We start from the raw sequence: 20,427 nt of genomic DNA, 5'->3' as shown, positions 1-20,427 counted from the left end.
TCATCGAGCATTTTCGAAGTTGCCAACCATGGATGAATGATTCATCGTAGTGTTCGTCTGGTGGTGGTCCTCCAGATTGTTGTCCATATTTTTACACGGGGTATGTTGGCCTTCTGGGTCGATGCACTGAACAAGTGCAAAACTTGAGGCTAAAATTCAACTGCCAAGAATGGCCTTGATTGGTCTCAATTGCACCTTATTCCGACTTTGACCATCACATTCAAAAGTGTATGGTAGTCACATTTTGGATGCTCATTCCTCCTTGATTGATGAAGGTGAATTAGGCAACTGGGATAGAGCCATCCACTGGCAAAGCTGCCATTCCATTAGTGCTGATCATGCTCATGGCATCATCGTTGATAGGATGAAGGCTGAAAGGTGAGGCTGCAAATTCTTCTCCATCGAACAACAACCAGTTTTGTAGAGGCTGCTCCTTCTGACCAAGTACATTGATGACATCTTGAGCAATAAAGCCACCAAGGAAAGCAGCCACTGGGCTCAGTTCTGAACCGAGATTCTGTAAGAAACTTCGCAGAAATTCGGCTCGTAGAGTCTCGATCGGTAATTGAAGTTCTAGATGCTTCTCGTTGACCAATTGGGTGAAGACTGCAAGATCCGCCTGATTGTGTCCGGGGAATCTTCCATTTGATCGAGTCTGAAATTCGAAGAGGGCGCGCAAGCATGATAGCAGTGGAGGAACCCGGACACGACTTCTGCGAGTATTTCTGATCTTGGCCGATAAGGGAGACAAATTGACCAGTTGCAACGGAGAGTAGGTTTCTTGATGGGTGATGATATCGATATCCGTCTCACCTTCCTTCTTGGACATGACACCAGTGACCAGATTTGTCGACGAATCCATATCTCCAACCTTGGCGGGCTTGTTGCTCCGTGGTTTCTCGACAATGTAATCATGGACAATTAGATCTGCGAAGACGAAACCGTACATTCCATAAGTGTTTGCTGCATAGAACTTTCGTTGGTGAACTCTGCACGACATGTTGACGCTGATCAGAATATCCATGAGGAGGTCTGTGGCAATTGTGATATCGAAGCTTGAGAAGTATTCAGGGTCTTTGGTGACAACCGGGGTTGGATCAGCATATAATTCAACACGAGGATTGAGTTTCTTTAATTCGGGCAAGGCGGCGTCTGCTCTGTTGAGTCCAATCTGCTTTTCAGAGACCAAGAATTGGCTGCCCAGATCCTCTTCCGTGACCAGTTCACCATCAAGAATTGTCAATGTTCCCACTCCCGCAAGCACTAAATTTTTGGCAATCTCAGTCCCCAGTGCTTTGAGTCCGATCAGAAGGACGTTTGCTCGGCGCAACTTCTCTTGAACCTGAAAACCTAATATTCTTATTTGCCGGTCGTAGAGGGCAATCTCGTCGTTGGACATGTCTTGCTGAGGTACGGGTGGCATGGCAAACATTGAAGGGTCGGCTCCATTGACAGGGAGTGGCATGTTGATAAATGAAGGATCAGGAACCTGAGCAAAGCCGTTGATGGGTAGAACTGGGTCAGGAGTTGGTACTAGAGATGCACCGTTGATGCCGTTTGAATTGAGGTTCAAGGCAGGAGTGTCGACGGCTTGGTTGGACATGGCAGGATGGGATCTATCTGGTAATTGACCACCTGACATTTTTGTGATGATGAGAGCGGATGACAGAAAAGGTGGCGGGAGGAGAGAAGGTGGAACAAGAGTGAAGTGAGAAGAAGGAAACAAAAGGGAAGCAGGAGTTGTTGTCAAGAAGATTTGGCTCTCAACTCATCGTGGTTAGAAGTTGAAGTTGTTTGATGAATTTGCCTGTGATGACTCTGTCACTTTTTGACTGAACTTACTCGTAGATGCGATACAGTTTTGTTTGCGCCTGCCAGGGTACACAGATGGTTTAGGTACCTAGGCAGGTACTTCAGGGCACACCTATTGCACCTAGACGAGGTCGGTACCTGCAGGGGTGCGGCTTGCATGAGCCCGAGGGGACCCGCTCGTTCAAGCTCACGTTTCCCTTCGCACTGGCACTGAGAGCCCCGCTGTTGGAGGGGGTTAGAGGCTAGCCACGCCCGGGCCCCGGGGATTAAGTTCATTCAAGTTCTTAACAGGCGGCGCCTATCAGGATGGGATTCCGCCCGGCTGATCCCGAGTCCCGAGGTGCCCTTTTAACCAAGAACCTGATGCCCAAGTTGAATCGTGGGGCAATCATTTGACCAACTGAAGGTCAACCTGTAACGCCGTTCCAACTGCATCTCATCCCAACTACATCCACATCCCATTACTACTGACTGCCATTGCTGTCCTTCATCACCACTACAGGCACCACCACCACCACCATCCATCTCCATCAATCATCAACCACGCAAAACCAATTTATTCTTCTATCCTTTCATCTATCTACCTCGTCTCGAATTTTGACATTTTGATGTAGCACACAGTCTCTACTACAACCCTTACATGCTCCATCACTTCCTAGCCACTGACATCTACCACCTCTTCCTCCGAGCACATCAGCCGTCGTTGGAATATGGTAGGCACCACCTGCCCTCACAGGGCAACTCATCAAACTGATACATGGCCTAGGCCGATGACTCGGATCGTCCTCCATGGTCAGATATTTCTCTACGACTCCAGAACCTACGCAGTCTTCTTAATTCAGAGCGCCATCTTCCCGAACAACACCGAGCCATAGAAGCATTGGATCGAGAGATGGACAATATGTCTGCCGACTATGCCGCCCGTGAACGGAGACGGCGGGACTTTGATTCCCACTCCCAGTCTCACGACTCGTCATTAATCTCTGCATCCCAGCTCCCCAATCCCTCACCGTCGACCGAATCTGGTCTTCCTCGTGCACGTGGGTATAGGAGGGCTTTCAGACCCAGCGAACGGCTCCAGAGATACCAAAGAGAGAGACTGGGTCAAAATGCAATAAATTCCATACCAGGCTCCCTCCCCATTGCCCGACTTTCCCCCGCTTCTCCGGCTCTCCCTAATGCGGACCGTGGTGAGAGGTTGAGATCTAAGCGCCGAAAACTCGACGACGGTACATACGATGAAGAGCCTCAGACATTTCAATATGGCTTTGATGGGCAGGTGGTTCCTGGTCAATTGCGAATGCAACTGGTCAGTTGTGATGGAGGCGAATATTCCGACCCAAATGTTGCAATCAACAATTATCCCCAAAATATCCTTCTCGACGACAACAGCGTCTATTGCACCAAAAGCAACAAATGTAACATCTTACTCAAGCATGTCGGTGGTATGCCTTTCACCTTGACCACAATCGTCATCAAGGCTCCTAGAGCTGGTTTTGATGCCCCAATTCAGGAAGGTTTGATCTTCATATCCATGGACGATGATGGCCTCATCGAAAAAACCTCCCAGTACGACGTTCGATGGTCACCTAGGAACCGTCGCTATTCACGGTATAGGACCGAAGGAACTCGACCTTCACAGGATTATCTGAATCCAGGTGCCACCCCACGTTCCATCGATCGAACATTATATCTGAATGATCCTCGAGGCAGAGAAGATAGTCCGGATTTCAATACTTCGCTTGTCCCCGGTTTCAATGTTTCGGTGACCGATATATCAGGTGATGAGGACTCTAATGAGTTTCCTACTTCACCTCGACCTTGGCACGACGATGATTATTCACTAAGATCCTACGTCGATCGTTACCGCCCTGTCTACTTGGGCCCTACAGGAAACGAACGAAATGACAACGAATCGGCCACATCAAGCGACTCAGATGGTGAGACAGGACCATCTGTCCATGAAAGACCCGAAAATACATTACAGCACCACAGGCGTCAATTGGAGCTGGAGATGGATCTGCAGAATCGTATGATCGACAGGATGCGAGCTCAGCAGATTCGAGACAGTGACGAGTACTTTGGACGTCGTAGTCGGCTGCCCACTCTCGAAGACCCAACCGATTCTTGGAACCAAACTGATTCTGATGAGAATCAACATTCACCACCGACTCGAAGCGATGGGAGGAATCCCATCCAGACGGTACTGGCAACCGATTCTAGATCTCCCTTGGAGCAGCGTTCGACCCAACCTGCTGACAACGAAGAGTGCACCAGAGGTAAAACGAATCGTGGCGAAGGTGCGGGATCATCTTCCAGCGGAAATAATGGTGTGAAACCCCATGCACGATTCTTCATTAGCAGGAGCAAATCTAGCACAGCTATCAATTTTGACCCTCCCATGTAAGTGCCCTTCCTTGTGTCAAAAAAAAAATGGAGACAAAAAACTGACATGTGCTAGATCCGGACGATATATCTTCGTCAAGCTTTGGGCACAAGCTCCCAAAGCGAACATTGATATGCAAGCCATCCTGGCGCATGGATATGGAGGGCCTAGATTCTTCCCTTGCTCGGAGCTGAGATGAGAGACGATAAAAAGCGGGCAGACAACTCTTGATACTCAGATGTTTGTTAGTACGCATGATGAGACATGGACATGACTTTTTGTTTTTCTTAGCATGACGACCTGATTGTGACTGATGACTCGGAAGAATACCCCTCTAAGACACATAGTAGATTATCTACCATATGTCTTAGTAATAATGGTCGTGTTGTACAAACAAAACTGCGATCTTACTATTTTATATTGGTTTGCATCGCCCGTATAGGGATGATCAGTAAATCATTTGCGCCTTAGTGACTGCATAACATTCAATTCCAGGAACCTTCGACACTCACTGCCTCAATGCACATATGCATCCTTCTACACTAGGGAATGCAGATCTAGGGGATGCAGGTGTCTGACTCGCGAAATCGAGACCAAAATCCAATCCCCAAAGAGCCAGGCCGCACATCAACTTCTTACCCTGGCTAGCTCAGATGCAGATACGTTCAACATTCTAAATAATGGGGCGCGCGCTGCCCGCTATGTCGTGAATTAGAAGTAAAAGGAAGAAAAGAGACCTGGAGAGGTTTAAGGTGCACTGGGATCGGCCACTTGGAGGTGGATCTTCGTTCCCTACGGCAAGATACTTTGTCTTCTAGTACCTATGTCTAATGATGGACGGAGCGTCAAGGCTGAGGTCCCTGTGGCGAGGCTGCAATATCATACTACTACTGACCACTATCGAAAATGACAAGAATGTACCGACGGTAGCTAGACCTGCAACAATTGAGTTATAACGAATCAAGATGCTGAGTATCTATAAAAACACCTTTAACGAATCATAGCTGTCGCATAGCCCTCCTTTCCATCCTACCGTGCCTATAATGGGTTTACGCCGCGGGAGCTCGGTGATATGCGCCGCCCAGGTTTTGTGATCAAGTTCTGCAGCCAGGGATTGTCGTACCGGAAGAATGCTGCGACTTGATAGTCTATCAGGGTCAGGTCCTTGACAACTCTAAGATGGTTAAGGAGGATCGCTTCTCCGACTTGAGAGCTTTCAACTCTCATCGTGGGGCGATTCACCGGTAATTCCTTCCCATCGTTCAGGGATACTGCCAGGTCTCTGTGGACACGAACCACACGACCAGGTCAGCGTATTGGAATGGTTTCAGTATACTAGCAATGTGAATCAACATTCATTTTAGATGAGCTTTCTTCTCCCCTTGAAGAGCAAGATTCCAGTATCATCGCTATTGTCGCTCTCCGTAAAGGATCCCACACGTTGTTTGGCAACTCGATACGGTCCGTGGTTCCCATTCTCCTCGTATGGTAGAATTTGAGAGTTTCCTGTATGTTTCTGGAATTTGGCAGCCCCTGAGTCAATACTCGTGGCTCCCACGCTGGCCTCAGGATCTGTCGCTTCTCCTGGATCGATTGATACCGATTTTGTGGGCATAGTCTCAATCGCTACACCATGCCCATGGTCAGGAGAATACTGATCAGAGCTCGGAGCAACAGGGTCTGGAAGCTTCTCAACACCAAGTACGACGCTCGACATGCCGGTAGTCGAATCCGACAGCCGTGCCCTTCTCGGTCTTCGCGATATTATTTGGTCCACCAAGTCTCGGCGAATGTAAATAAGCATCTCTTGTAGGATTTTGAAAGTTTGATTCGTCTGTGGTTTGGCCGCCGCGGTCCTGAAAATACGATTTTCAACAACTCCTAGTGGGTATGGCGGTGCCCAGTTGATCCAAAGATTTCCATGGCACGGTCGGGGAGCAAACCGGCCTGGATGACATTGCGTATAGATCTGACAGCAATAGCAAGAAGGCTTGCTACAGCCGATATATCTGTCATCCGTAACGAATTCGAGATGATTTCGATGGAATATTCGAGAAGAATCAATTCAACATGTGGACGGGGTTTGATGTTCACATAGGCCTGTCGGAAGTTGTCTTCAACTTGTGCTATTGTATTGACTTCATCCAGTGCTTGGCAGGATAGTGGGAGTAAAATCTGCCCCGAGCTCAGGAGCCGCTCACCATGGCCTCGCTGCTTTTAAAAAGGCACGCTCATCCGCTCACCCTCTAATCACCCTTGATCACCCTTCTGCTCACCCATCGGCTCACCCTCCACTCACCACAGCATTCAGCGACCAAGAATTTGCCCTTATGGCGCCGGACTATACTATTTAAGTTGTACGCAACCTAAACCTAAGTTTACGAGTTAAGTATACCGCCATCACAGACGAGTATAAAGCCCGTAATGTTAGGAGCCGTATCGTCTAACAGGAATAAGGCGCTATCTATAAGCTCTTCTGCCTTACTTATTCTCCATAGGGGAATAGCGGCGATTATATATTCGGCGACGTATAGAAAGTCTTTAATAATAGCGCTAATTATGGGATATTCGGTAGATTCTAGAGGTTTCCGGTGTTAATTAGGAAAACTATGTGAGATATCGGCCGGTGGTGAAACGGCTATTGAACGCGCAGCTTTGAGTCACTCACCTAGAGTAATTGCATTTATGGGAATGCCCTCGGGGGCTCAATACAACGACCAACATCTCGTGAAACCCACAACAGCATGTTTGGCGGTCGAGTACACAGCTATATTCTACCTCGTTTTCAGTAGCATGTGGCTGTCTACAGCATTTTGGCGGACTACCAGTGCAGGACATCCCGTCGTTCACCAAATCGGGAGTCAATAGAAAGGAAAGGACGGTAGAGTGTGATCCCACGCCTATGCAAAGAATACCTTTACTGAACAATTATGTCCAGTCGGTGCGACTATCAGCATTCTGAACGATTCATTGCATGGAAATGTCTCAATGAGAGATTTGCAAGCTGCACCTCGCAATATATTTGAACAGGTATATACATGCGACAACACTTAGTCACCTCGGCAGCTAAATACAAGCCTTCCATGGCCTTGAGGTGCTCATGACACTATAAAGTGCATACATCCATCCCATCACCACTTCAGGCCTGAGTATTAAGGACCTTAGAAAGAAGCTCGCGAAATGTATGTTTAGCGGACATCTTCGCGGCCGGAGTTACTGCCAGCGGTAGCAGCTTCAATCTCAAGGTTCTGTCCCTTCTCGGAGCTTGGGTTTGCGGGGCTTCCCTCAACATCGCCGAACTTCTCGTGGTGCTCAACACCTTCACCATTGGCATAGACTTGTCGAGGGACGTGAGTAGTAAGAAGCTTGTCGTAGTCCTTCATCAAAAGAACTGCACCCAACATGATAACGTTGACTGGGATGGTGGCATAGTACATGTAGGAGAAGGAAGCAGTCTTGGCATCGACAAGAGCATCGAGAGTGGCATTTAGGATGCCGCCGGTCATGCCAGGAACCGCGTTCAAAGCATCGGCGGTACCCACGCCGACAGCCGTCATTAGTTCATCAAGAGAAGAGGAGGGAAGTCCAGCAGCCTCGACTGCGCTGGGAACAAACTTGGCGATTTCCTTAGGGAGTGTGTTTTGGAAGATGGCTAGGTAGATGGCAGTGAAGATCGAGCCATTGACAGTTCTGAAGAGACAGATGATTCCTAAATTTTCATGGTAGCACAAAGTTCTTACTAGGCATGTTGGCGAACAAGTACTTACCGAAGACCGTGCCTAGATCGGCATCGTTGGCAGAAATTTGCACCAATGACAGTGGTGTGATCTCGAGCATACCATCGGCAAACATGGAGAGGAAGGCAAATGCCGCATTTCGACCTTTGTTGTCTCTGCTCGAGGCAATGAGACCTCCGGAGAAGGCGAGCACCATCAATGCCATCAAGATCATTTGTTTCTTGACATGCTTGATGATTGGCAGAATAGCTCCCCAGAACACGATACCTCCGACGATGGCGAATGTCACGGCTGAGGTCAACCATGCCTGTTCTTCCCAGCCGACAGGATTGGAACCAGCAGCGTATATATTAGCGACCTCTGTGAGATGAAGGTCAGCCTCGCGGTTGAAACAGTGAAGATGAACATATACGTACGCATAGGCCAGATGACGGAAGGCGCAACATATCCAGCTCCGGAAATCGCGTCGATAATTGCCAAGCAGGTAAATCCTTTGATATCTTTGAAGAAATACATAGGCATGAGAGGATTCGGCACGTTGGAGTAGATCTCTGTTGAGCGATATCGTCAGTCCAACGAAGTATATATCGGATCGGGGGAACGGGGGAAGACCTTACCCCAAAGAACAAACAGCACACAGAGCACAAAGCCGATGATAAGAAGGCAGAGAATCTGTGCTGACTTCCATGGAATGGGTTGACCACCCCACGAGATACCGAGGATGAAGAGCACGATTCCGGCGGTCAGAAGGAACAACCCGACGAAGTCAATACGCTTGACTTCTTGCATGATGGTTCGCTTTCCACCGTGAAGCTGCTTAAATGACGGCGGCTTGTAGAAGAAAAATTGCGAGATGGTCGCGATAGCCATGAAGATGATGTAGATATAATAGATGAATCTCCATCCTGGACCAAGCTTGATGAGCCTGAAGCCTGTTTCAAACGTTAGAGACGAAGACGATTTCGGTGTCACCAAGACAGAACCCACCAATGATTGGCGCAAAGGAGATACCGACGAAACACAGAACCACGACCGCGGAAAAGGCTGCTGTCTTGTAGCGGTTGGGGACGAGTTCACCCATGGTCAGACCATAACAGGTGTGGACACCACCAGAAAGACCGATCAAGACCTAGAAAGATTCAGTAAACCACTCTTTCGCTTACGGTAAGTGACTAATAGAGACTTACATTTGCGCCGACGAGTGTATCCATATTTTGAGCTCGAGAGGCAATGATACCTCCGATAACACCCATGAATGAAGCTCCAACGACAAACCATCTTCGGCCGAACTTATCAGACAATCGACCGAAAAGAATAATCGCAATGGCACAAGCAGCAGTCCAGATGATGGAGACCAAGCTAGCGTTGTTGCTGGGCCCTGTTGTTCAAGTCAGGAAGACTGAATCCCTTCACTGCCACTGGGCGGGGAGATGCTTACCAATATCCTCATTGATGTAGGTTAGCAGAGACGCCGGGCAGGTGAAGCCGAAGTATGAACCAGTAGTACCCATACTGATGGAGAAACATGCTGTTGCCATTCGGGAGTAATACCGTCCAGTGAACTCGGATTGATCGGTGACCAGGGCATCCGAGTTCTGGAGATCTTCAAGAGCGCCGGCATCTCGCTGAGCGTGCTCGAGTTCGAGGCGTTGAAGTTCAGTAAGCTCGGCAGGATTGTGGTCGTGGTGACCACGGTGTCGAAGACCCGAATCGGCCATGGTAGCGGTGCAACTTGGTCCAAGGAGAGTCGGTTCTGTTGTCCTCTTGCCTGGATTGCACTGTTGTCTGTCGAACTTACGGACCTTGATCAGGAAAGAAGCGCGTGCTTGAACGAGGCCGGGGTGGTGTTATATCAATGTTTTGGTTCGATATCTCCTGGTGCCTCGACTCAAAGCCGAAACTCGTATAGCTAGTCACCGAGGCAGCCCCATTCCGGGGGAGCTGGGGCTCAAGAAGCCGACTGGGAAACTGATGGTCTGGGGTTGCCGCGGCGAGGTATTGACTTTGCGAGATGGGTCTAAAGCCAATGAGAAGCCCATCTGGGTAGGAGCTGCTTAAGTACTAGTCGTCAAAGGCTGACTGGGTCTCGACGCTGGTAGCCACCAGTTGTATACGATGACTGCGGGATACCTGTAATCAATTCCTGACAACATGCTCTGAGCCGGAGAATACCGTATCGTTGTATGACCACTCCTGATTGGTGAGTTATCCCACCGACATCAGAGGTATCATTAGTCGGCGCAACGACGAAAGTTACGAGTACGAGCACTCTGCCTTGGACGCTTTTTCTGCTCGACCCCCCCTTCGCATCTTCCACCTGATAGACCGTGCCTCGCAGGAGATGGTGGCTTCCGTTGGCCAGCGTAACGCTGGAGGAGCAGGCGATCTCTTTGTCGTTACGCCAACCAGTAGCTTTGCAAAGGACGAAGATACCTCGAGCCGATGGAGTGTCGTCGTTTACCTCGGGATACCGAAAGCCTCGTACACTGGGCTATGTAAACCTTTCCTATCGGGTCCCAGGCGTCACTGTCAATATTCGCCTCCCATGCTTTGAAAGTCGCCGAGGTAGTCACACAACCCGATCCGCCAATTATCGCTCAGGCGGGACCGCGTCGTCCATCATTCGAAGCTGAGGATCGAAGAAGTCTTCCTGACCGAAGAGTTCTAGCACGGTGCAAATTTTTAGTGGCATCGGTGTCGAGCTAATGACAGTCCTAATGGAGCCGCATTATATCGTAAAGGAAACTATAAATATAAATCGTAATGTAGCCTATAACGTAGAGCTTCCCCGATTTAGACTAAAAGGATAGAGTACTACCCTCGTAATAAGTAGGCGAGCTAGAGGAGTAGCGACGTAGTGAGTTAGGTTAGGTCTTATTTCTCGATAAACTTCTAAAACTACCTAAAGGTACTTCTACCCTTTTCTCTTCTCTAAGCGTAAGATCCTACGATAGTTAACAACCTAGATTAAGATATATATAGTAACGGTAAAGATCTATAATTATATATTAAGGCCGAGAAAGTAATATTAGAGCTATGACCGCTACCGCTAAGGTTGACGGGCTTATAATACGGTGATAAATAACGCGAATCCGCTATAGCGTAGTACTGTATAGACGGTAGCCTACTTAAACTACTAGAATTCGAATAGAACTTACACTTTTAACCTATTAACTCTCGCTAGGATTACTACCTGAAAGGCTAAAGTAAAAGTTCTCTAAAGACTACGATCTCTTTCACTACGAATAAGATTTACAGCCTCTTAGCATATCGCGTTTATATCTATAGTATACGAGCCCGTTAGGAGAGATACTTATAGCCGCTCTAATCTGATTAGCTTACGGCTATAGAGATTACTTGTGATGGGTTGAACCCATGAAGGCCTTAGGTGTGCTGCACCTATAGCTGGCAGCTAACGCAGTACGTACGGCTTAAATCGTCGGTTACTCTGCTAACCTTATTAATATCGAAAAGGAGGACTATTTACTCCTTCCTATCACGGGACACAACAGGAATATTATTGTAATACTTTACTTAGCGCGCTAATCGCTAGTGCTTCCACCACTTGCGATTAGTTACGTATATATAAAGCAGCTATGCCACGAATTAGCTAGGAATAACAAGTTTCGCCGCCCCTCTTTCTCCCCTACAATCACAGGAAGACAGACGTTCACGGAGATAAACATACTAAGGAATTGCCAGCCGGCTATTCCTCCTCTCATAACCTGCGATAAGCATACATACACTCTTAGGACTTCTTTAAGTTCGAGGAGTCGATGTTATTAGGACTATATATTTTGATAGAGAAAACACTACTAGCGCTAAACACTCTCTAAGATTTCTATACTCTAACATGGTCTCTTATAGTAATCTAGTTAATAGTACACTAGTATAATTCTTCTTACGCTTATTAAGCTTAAGACTAGTATCTCAACGAAATATTAAGTAAGGCGATTTCTCAGGCTAAGTAAGTAATCTTTCCTAGGTTTAGGCTATTCTAGTGTAAGTGAGAGGGGAGGGGTAGGTTCGATAACTTTAGCCGGTTAGGTTTTATCTCAGCTAGTAGATAACACCGAGCGACTTATAAATATTCTTAAGATATCATAAACCCGCGGCGATATAATATAGCTGTAATGGGTTGAACCTATGGAGATCCCTGGTTACACCAAGGACTACCTCTACACGTGACCTGTACGACTGACTGTACGAGGGAAGCGAAGGGTTACTCTGGTGACCTAAGCGATATCGATAAGTAGGAGTATTTACTCCTACTCTAGAGCTCGTACGGAGCTCTCTTCTCTTTTTTCCTCTTTAGCTTAGAATCCTAGTTATATGGTAGCTATACGAATCGTATGATTTATAGCAAAACCCTTACAATAGCTTCCTAAAAGGGCGGGGTTGTACAGCGGCTCTCTAGAATTAGGGAGGGAGGCTAATTAAAAAACACCCTGAACTGATTGCACTACTGTCTAGACCAGAACCCCTAATGCTCCTTACGCTATATAGGTCCGTCGATCGAACGAAATACTTCTAGCCCACTTATATCTAAGCACCGGTGACTAGCGGTGCGTCCGGTATTAGCCTAGCGATTATACGAAACCTCCTAGCGATGGAAGTAAAGGTTGCCGTCGCCGACCTATCTCCCACACCGAAAGAATTATCCGATAATCTCAACGTTATCTACACGAAGGTGAATGTGACTTCGCGGGAAGAAGTCTACAACTAGATCGAGGAGATCATTGAGAAATTCGGGCGTCTAGACGGTATACGCTAACGCCGGTATCTGTCCGGTGGAGAATAGCGTTGCCAGCGACGATGTCTACCGCAGGATCATCGAAGTCTGCATTACGGGAGTATGGAACATGGGAACCGAGGAATATCGCCAATTCCAGTGACAGGAAGGTGGTAGTGTCCTGGTCAACACGGCCAGTGCTGCGGGCTTGAAAGGCTACCGAAGGATAGGGTCAAGAGGTCGAGGGGAAGCTTGTTCTCGGAGACTAATAGGGTCTCTCGCAGGTGAGCTTCTGCGCCCTGGACGGTGACTTGTTCTCGAGGTTTAACAGGGCCGTATACGTCACAGAGGACCGCCTAAGACAGAAGACGTTAGGATTAATAAGGCCATAAGTACATACGTTCCAGAGCCCCAGCCACCCTCGTACGCGTCGCACGCAGCGCGCAACTCAGAGCGCTTGTAAGCTGGGGTGTTCTGTCCCTCCAGTAGGCGATACCACATCCGCAAGCTCGATAGGGCTTGCACAAGCACGTTTTGTTCCGCGTTCCTCTTCCATATAAATTGGAGAGGATCACTTTCCTGGAAACGCCGATGAGAAAATCCGGTGTGAAGCGGCTACTCATATCTATATTCGACAACACTGTCCAGAAGTCCCCGTTCCTATGCTCCTAGGCTTTGGCCTCTCTACTGGCATCAGCGTAAGTCTTTTCCTCCCCACAAGGCTTCGAAAATCAATCTCAATGGAAGCAGTCCACACGTCTTGAAAATACTTCTTTCTTGTTCCTCATTCGGAAGGGCAAGGCGAAGCTACATGTCATGCCAAACTTCCCGGCGCAGCCGTTTCGCGACCACGAGGATGTGGTGAAGTGGTTACGCTTTGTCGACATGGGGTTTGATGACGACGGGCTCGATGGCCCGCTGGTGTGTTTGAGTGTCGTGCACTCCGGGGATGACAAGGGTCTCAGTCTCCGCATGGAGCACACGCACTGTTTCACCGAGGCGAGGGATGGGAGCGCGGAAACTACAAAAGGGCGGACATTATCGTTACGATGCGGATGAAACGCGGGAAGAGATTGAGTTGAGGGGCGGTTCAATGTCGCTGAGTCTGTGTATAGGGCTGATTATCCTTGACCTCGCCGATGGCCAAGGCCGACCGGTTGTAAGCACCCTATCCTAGAGAACTCCTGGCAGGTGTATACCTTGGTGAGGCAGTAGTCACGGCCAAGGTGCAATGCAGGTAGTTGTGGCGCGGTTGGCAGTTCAGACGTACATCGAGCTGTGTTAACTCCGTACGGACTTGGACTCCAGTCAGACTATACTTAGTAATGAGTCCAGTATTTTCCATGATGTCAATAACAACAAATGTCAGACCATAGCGCTCGTCTCAACAACGACGGCAACGGGGCTAGTATTCACGATGTGCAAGGGCAATGGATCAGCCATGCTAAATCATCCTTTCTAGTCACTTCAATGCGTAAGGTCCAGGGTCTCTCGGCTCCGATGAACGCAGAGCTACTAGGATGGATAGTTATCTAGCAACCCGAGTTCTAGCTACACGCTGTTGCTTGGTAGGACAGTGCGCATTCAAATCCGTGCAGTCGCCACTTGTGGCATGAATGGGTTCTTGGACGGATGGATTTGTCATGCCGCTTGTGAGACGGCCACAGATGGTCATTGAAAGGGCACCAGTCAAGAGTGTTTAACTGGCCGGAGGGCAAGCAGCCAATCCAAAAAAAGCCGACCACTGGTGCAGACATCGTATTCTGTACCTCAAGACGCCTTAGACAGGTAGAAGATAGGTAGAAAGGTAGCGGGGTATGTCCACCCGTCATCGCATCTGCCTACTGGTTCCCGACGTGGACCGGTACCGCGCATGTAACTTGATTAACAATACGTGTGTAACGGGGTATACAACAACGGATCTAGTGCAACGGAGATTAGAGGAGCTTCGGAGGCAGGAGTTAGACTACCTCCCTTTGCTCGCTGTATAAATTCACAAGCAATCCTCTCCTAGGTAGACTCTAGAACTAGCTTAGAAGACCCCTTTTTTTTCCTCGTGACATTGTAAATCAAGCACGAATTCGTTACCTCACTTCCTTCAATCCCGTTCTCAAAACGAGTGCGTCAACGATGAGTGTCGATTTTACAGTCTTCAAGGGCTCCAAGTCCGGAGAGATCGTCGAGGCCATAGGCCACCGAGATGTCGGACCGAGACAGGCCTTGGTCCAAATCACGCACAGCGGCGTTTGCGGCACAGACCAACATTTCCGACATCAGGGCCAAGGCTTGGGCCACGAAGGCGTCGGCATCATCAAGGTGATTGGTTCCATGGTCCCGGAAATCTCAGATCTGAAAGTCGGTGACCGCGTAGGTATGGGCTGGGTCCAGAAGGTTTGTCTACACTGTAAGCCATGTTTGACCGGTCAACACTCCAAATGTCTCAACTCGGAGCAATTTGGCACGGCGAACTTGGACCAGGGCTCCTTCAGCACCGGACTTGCCTGGGACGTCTCCGCTCTGTTCAAGATTCCCGACGCGATTGATTCGCCGTCAGCTGGACCACTGATGTGTGGAGGAGCGACGGTCTGGGGACCTTTGTATGAACATGGCGCCAAAGCGGGAGACCGTGTCGGCATCTTGGGTATCGGAGGACTGGGTCATCTGGCCATTCAATTCGTCAACAAGATGGGGATGGAAGCCATTGCGTTCTCAGGCACGGAGTCGAAGAAGGACGAGGCTTTCAAATTAGGAGCGTCGGAGTTCCATGCTACCAAGGGCGTGACTAAGTTCGAAGGCATCGAGCCTATTGATTTCTTCCTTATCACAACGAACGTCCTTCCAGATTTGTCCTTGTGGGTGGATAACCTCCCCTCCTCCAATTCTCAATCCACCTTCCGAGGATTCCTCTTGACTAATGTTATTGCATCAGATACGTTCCCGTGCTAGCACCGTTTGCAAAGGTGTTTCCCCTTACCACGAGCTTCGATGCCTGGCCTGTGCCTATCTTCCCCTTGTTGGTGTATGGGTACAGCATCATTGGGTCGGGCGGGGCGCATCCTCAATCAATGAGAGCGATGTTGACTTTCGCTGCCACACATAAGATCAGGCCAATCTTGGAGAAGTTCCCCATGACCAAAGAGGGCATTACGGCTGCCATGAAGAAGTTGGATGAGGGGAACATGAGGTATCGGGCTATCGTCGAGGTGTGATAGGACAATGTCCCAATCCATAAGATCACGCGAATGGGCATATGAAGTTGAATGAAACATACCTAGGTTTTTCCGATGCGGTATGAACAGTGATTGAATTTGCCCGTCTCATGAGTCCCGCGCTGGAGGCCTCCAGATATCTCAATGACGCTACCATAAACGTAGCTACTTTACTCAGAGAACAGAAATGTTGCTACGTTGGCCATCTCTTCTGCAGTCCCCGTCCTTCTGAGAGCCACACCCTGCTCTGTCTGTTGTATCACCCCCCTTCCTTGACGAACAGAATTGTTCGCTGGAGTATTTATCGATCCTGGAGCGACAACATTCACCCTGATGCCCCGGGCCCCCAGTTCCAGTGCCATGGACTGTGAGAAGCTGACCACGCCAAATTTTGCTGCGTTGTATATGGCATGGCCAGCACTTGTCTTGAGTCCTGCCACCGAAGACACATTGACAATAACGGATCCTTCAGTCAAATGCGGAATGCTGGATCTGGTCATGAGGTACGTTCCTTTTAGGCTTGTGTCCACGATCTTGTCCCAATACTCATCCGTTGTCGCCTCCAGTGGTAGATTTGTCGGGTTTATACCAGCACAATTGGAGAGGCAGTCTGTCTTGCCCAAGTCACTGACAATGTTGGAGATGGTGTCCTGACATTGCTGGCTTGATGTCACATCCGGGTGGAGGATTCTTTGATGAGGCGACTGTAGATCCTCGGCAAGCTGCCTCAGGCCAATAGTATTCACATCACACAGGGCGAGTTGGGCGTTGTCAGTGTGAAGGCGTGTTGCTACGGCGAGGCTGTAGTCAACATTCAGCAGAAGTTCGAACCAATCTGTCATCGATGGCTAACCCAATGCCACTGGCAGCTCCAGTGATTACAACCACCTTGCCCCTGAAGTCAAAGCCATGACTCCGTTTTTACTGTGGTTGCCAAAACCGGCGTGAAGGATTTAGTAGAGGCTTCGGACAGAAATAGTCGTAGCAGCTTTCATCTGCACCATGCGTTTATGGTAAGTGCGGTTTGCTCGAGCTCTGTGCTCTCGCGCCTACCTGGTGGAAATTTCCGGGTCAAAACATTTCACCAGGAGCTGTATCCGTATGTATGCGTCAATGGCCCTGCTGTCCTGCCACAGGCATGGCCTTCGAGACACCCTGTTCCTCTGCTCCATGCGATGGGATCTAGTCTGCGCTGAACCTGTTGAGTCTTGGGCAACGCGACGGAATTACCTGAGGATTGCGAATAACTCGAGCGAAAAGGCACCTAGAATGGCCAGATGCGAGCGCAGCGCAGCAAGAATCTTTTGTCCGACAGAGAGCCGAACTTGGCGACGAGGGCTCGCTCGGCCGACTCAAACTCTACGACACGTGGAACGTACAGCTCGGCCCCAGTCTTCCGTCTAAATACAAGGTAAGTTGGACCGAGAAGGTCCCCAGATTCGGGAATTGGCTGGTGGCATAAATAGATTGGAATCATTCCTACCGAGTTTCAACAATGATACAACCCTGGTAGCTCGGGAACGGGTCACGGTAATTGTCGTTTCGGTGAAAACCACATTTTGTGGGACTGGAGATAGATATTTACTAATTAAAGCATGCGGCTAAAGTTTAATATCCTTGTACAGATTCTAAATTGGTTCTCTCCGGCAAAGGCCTAATCTGTTTTGGATTTTCCAAACATTGCTCTCTATTTCAACGGCGATGAGCCATTCTTAGTAACCTCAAAGCTTGGGCCAACTCTTCCCGGGAGAAAAGTAATAATTTACGGTATTTACAGTGTAGTATGTAACAAGAATCCTTACAATCTCAAGATCACTCGAACCCTATTGGCAAAATAATTCTACGGCGACATAAAATAATGGAATGTGAGGGTTTTAATAGGAGTTTATTCAACTACTATATAGCCTATATTGTGATTTTCGAGTAGGCAAATATCCGTGGTTTAACCGATCCGTGACGAACTTTTTTGGCCTAGAAATGGCGGTGAGCTTGTTCCTCCTCGTTCTCGATGAGTATCGCTCCTTGTTATTCCGTAGTTGTTGTATCGTAATCCTCGTCGTCAGTTCTCTATAGAAATCCAATAAAATGCCGTTAGGAGGGTCTTATTTGCGGTATACGGATGAGGTTAGAGACCTCATCCGCCTACAGCTCGAAGCTGGTATTTCCGGTAAAAGAATCGCGCAATTCAATAGGGTTTCCGCCTCCTTTGTCTCCTAGGTAAATATACTGTATAAAACGCCTCAATTAATACTCGATTTAACGCGTAGGAGAAAGGGTCCGAGCCCTAAAATTCATGGAGAGGCAAGGGAGGCTTTGGTGGCATTGTTAGAGGAGAATGAGACCATTTTTTTAAGTGAAATCGCCGATTATTTGATGGAGCATTTTGCAATAAATGTCAGTGTTGCAATAGTAAGTAAAACCCTTAAGGAAATGGGCCTCACTCGCAAGAGATTAGGGCTCGTTATACATCGCGCCTAGGATGAGGAATTGCGAGCTCACTTTTGTACCCGTATAGCGCGCGATTACAGCGTGAATCAGCTTGTAACAGTGGATGAATTGGCTACAAATGAGAGGACAAGTGAGAGGAAATACGATTAGAGTCGTCGCGGCGTGCCCTGTCGAGCATCGAGAGTAGGGAGGAGGAGTGAGTGTTAGAGTGTTTTGCTAGCTCTTTGTTATAACGGTATCCTTTATTATAAGGTTTTCTATAGCTCATTCGATAGAGAGAGGTTTGAGGGGTTCATTGAGAAGCTCGTGAAGGAGATAAATCCTTTTCCTACGCCAAAATTAGTTATTCTACTCGATAATGCGAGTATTTATTATTACGATAGGATTGAGAGGATCTATAAGGACGCCGGCGTCATTCTTAAGTATCTCCCTTCGTACTCACCGAATCTAAACCCTATCGAGCTGTTATTTTATAAATTAAAGGATTAGTTGCGTCGCAATAGAGATCTAGCGAAGGACTTTAAGTATTGGTTTAAGGGGATTATTCATATAGCGATGAATTGTATTACTAGTGCGGCGACGACAAGAGGCTATTTCAAAAAATGCGGTTACGGCGTAAGTAAGGATTACGAGTAAATAATGATTCAATAAAATGAGTGCTAAATGCGCACTAGTTAGGGTGTAAGATTAGCGAGTATTTAGTCTCTTAATTTAGGGGGTATTTTAGCACTACGCATACGATTTTATGAATAACGAAGCTCTCTAGTTACTCTTTAAATACATTTCTATATAGATCACCACTAGAAAAGATCATTTAATAAGTGGTTTAGCTTTATTCTAGCTTCTCGTTGTGTAAATAGCTAGTAAAGGCTTAGGGGTATCTATTCTTAAGGTCCTTTAACGTTGCATTTCTAATAGTTATATGATCTCGCTAAATCTTAGTATTAGTTATAAATTGGTAATATTAATTATAATATAGCAATTAGTACTAGCGTAGACTATATTATAAAGTTACATATTTACTAGCGGTATATCTCGTAATTTAAAAAATTAACCTCTATTCTAGCGATAGCGAGATTAGGAGCTCACTACGCTACTACTACTACTCTCTACGGCCTATATGTAATGGGTTGAACCTATGGAGATCCCTGGTTACACCAAGGACTACCTCTACACGTGACCTGTACGACTGACTGTACGAGGGAAGCGAAGGGTTACTCTGGTGACCTAAGCGATATCGATAAGTAGGAGTATTTACTCCTACTCTAGAGCTCGTACGGAGCTCTCTTCTCTTTTTTCCTCTTTAGCTTAGAATCCTAGTTATATGGTAGCTATACGAATCGTATGATTTATAGCAAAACCCTTACATTATTCTAAGCTCTCCTTACTAGTACAGGGAATGAGAAGGTATTCTCCGTACGAAAATGGATAACGGACAAACGACGACGGGGAATAGCCCTCCCCAATAGGCAGCGCAACTATTTCAAATGTTACAAGTCCAAAATGAACGAATGGTTGCCCTAGAAGCACAATTTAGTCAACAGAACGAACGAGGTAACCGTACGCCGGACAGGTCGACCTCTCCGACGGTTAATACGACTCGGGACGTAGATCCCGTACGACGAAAGGCTAAACTCCCCGAATTGGCTGAGTTTAGTGGGAAGAGAATAGAGTTTCGCCCATGGTTGACACAGGCTAGAGCAAAGCTCGCCGTGGATAAGGAAGGAGAAACCGAAGTCGTACGATTTTGGTATATTCACAGTAGATTGAGAGGATACGCACTCTCACAAATAAGCCCGTGGGTCAACTCTATACAATCGACCCCGGAGATGACAACGGATGGCCTAATAAGCTAGTTAGTCGCGGCGTACGACGATGTTGACGCCTCGGAGAGAGCTTCACGAAAGCTCTCTCAGTTGAAATAAGAAGGAAGACCATTTAATTCCTTTATTGCCGAATTCGACCGTACACTACTAGAAGCAGGAGGTCTTAAATGGGCCGACCCCGTTAAGAAGACCTTCTTGGCGAATTGCTTATCGTACGAGCTCCGCAACGCTCTCGTCGCCGCCCCTCTCCCGTCGACCTATAAGGATTACTGTACGC

The 20,427-nt window shown here is 47.9% G+C and overlaps 6 protein-coding genes across 6 annotated transcripts; 2 read left to right on the top strand and 4 right to left on the bottom strand.

Annotated features, from left to right (window-relative positions):
• Positions 1–280: 280 nt before the first annotated feature.
• Positions 281–1,642, bottom strand: LTR84_002658 (uncharacterized protein; the record flags this gene model as incomplete). Its single annotated transcript, XM_064846259.1, has 1 exon — positions 281–1,642. One exon carries the CDS (start codon positions 1,640–1,642, stop codon positions 281–283), a length of 1,362 nt encoding a protein of 453 aa, XP_064705869.1.
• An 880-nt stretch (positions 1,643–2,522) lies between these two features.
• LTR84_002657 (uncharacterized protein) lies at positions 2,523–4,397 on the top strand (the record flags this gene model as incomplete). The annotated part of the gene is made up of 3 exons (XM_064846258.1): positions 2,523–2,525; positions 2,579–4,215; positions 4,274–4,397. 3 exons carry the CDS (start codon positions 2,523–2,525, stop codon positions 4,395–4,397), a joined length of 1,764 nt encoding a protein of 587 aa, XP_064705868.1.
• Positions 4,398–5,558: 1,161 nt separating this feature from the next.
• On the bottom strand, positions 5,559–5,915 carry LTR84_002656 (uncharacterized protein; the record flags this gene model as incomplete). Its single annotated transcript, XM_064846257.1, has 1 exon — positions 5,559–5,915. One exon carries the CDS (start codon positions 5,913–5,915, stop codon positions 5,559–5,561), a length of 357 nt encoding a protein of 118 aa, XP_064705867.1.
• Positions 5,916–7,386: 1,471 nt separating this feature from the next.
• On the bottom strand, positions 7,387–9,653 carry LTR84_002655 (uncharacterized protein; the record flags this gene model as incomplete). The annotated part of the gene is made up of 7 exons (XM_064846256.1): positions 7,387–7,907; positions 7,966–8,295; positions 8,352–8,486; positions 8,553–8,867; positions 8,923–9,064; positions 9,123–9,313; positions 9,374–9,653. The coding sequence occupies 7 exons, from the start codon at positions 9,651–9,653 to the stop codon at positions 7,387–7,389; spliced, it is 1,914 nt and encodes a 637-aa protein (XP_064705866.1).
• Positions 9,654–14,797: 5,144 nt separating this feature from the next.
• On the top strand, positions 14,798–15,876 carry LTR84_002654 (uncharacterized protein; the record flags this gene model as incomplete). The annotated part of the gene is made up of 2 exons (XM_064846255.1): positions 14,798–15,519; positions 15,597–15,876. The coding sequence occupies 2 exons, from the start codon at positions 14,798–14,800 to the stop codon at positions 15,874–15,876; spliced, it is 1,002 nt and encodes a 333-aa protein (XP_064705865.1).
• A 170-nt stretch (positions 15,877–16,046) lies between these two features.
• Positions 16,047–16,718, bottom strand: LTR84_002653 (uncharacterized protein; the record flags this gene model as incomplete). Its single annotated transcript, XM_064846254.1, has 1 exon — positions 16,047–16,718. The coding sequence occupies one exon, from the start codon at positions 16,716–16,718 to the stop codon at positions 16,047–16,049; it is 672 nt and encodes a 223-aa protein (XP_064705864.1).
• Between the last annotated feature and the right edge of the window lie 3,709 nt (positions 16,719–20,427).

This window comes from Exophiala bonariae (assembly GCF_035927105.1).
Source record: "Exophiala bonariae strain CCFEE 5792 chromosome Unknown scaffold_14, whole genome shotgun sequence".
Taxonomy (NCBI): Eukaryota; Fungi; Ascomycota; class Eurotiomycetes; order Chaetothyriales; family Herpotrichiellaceae; genus Exophiala; species Exophiala bonariae.
The sequence above is the reverse complement of the archived record's forward strand: the minus strand, read 5'-3'. Positions and strand labels throughout refer to the sequence as shown.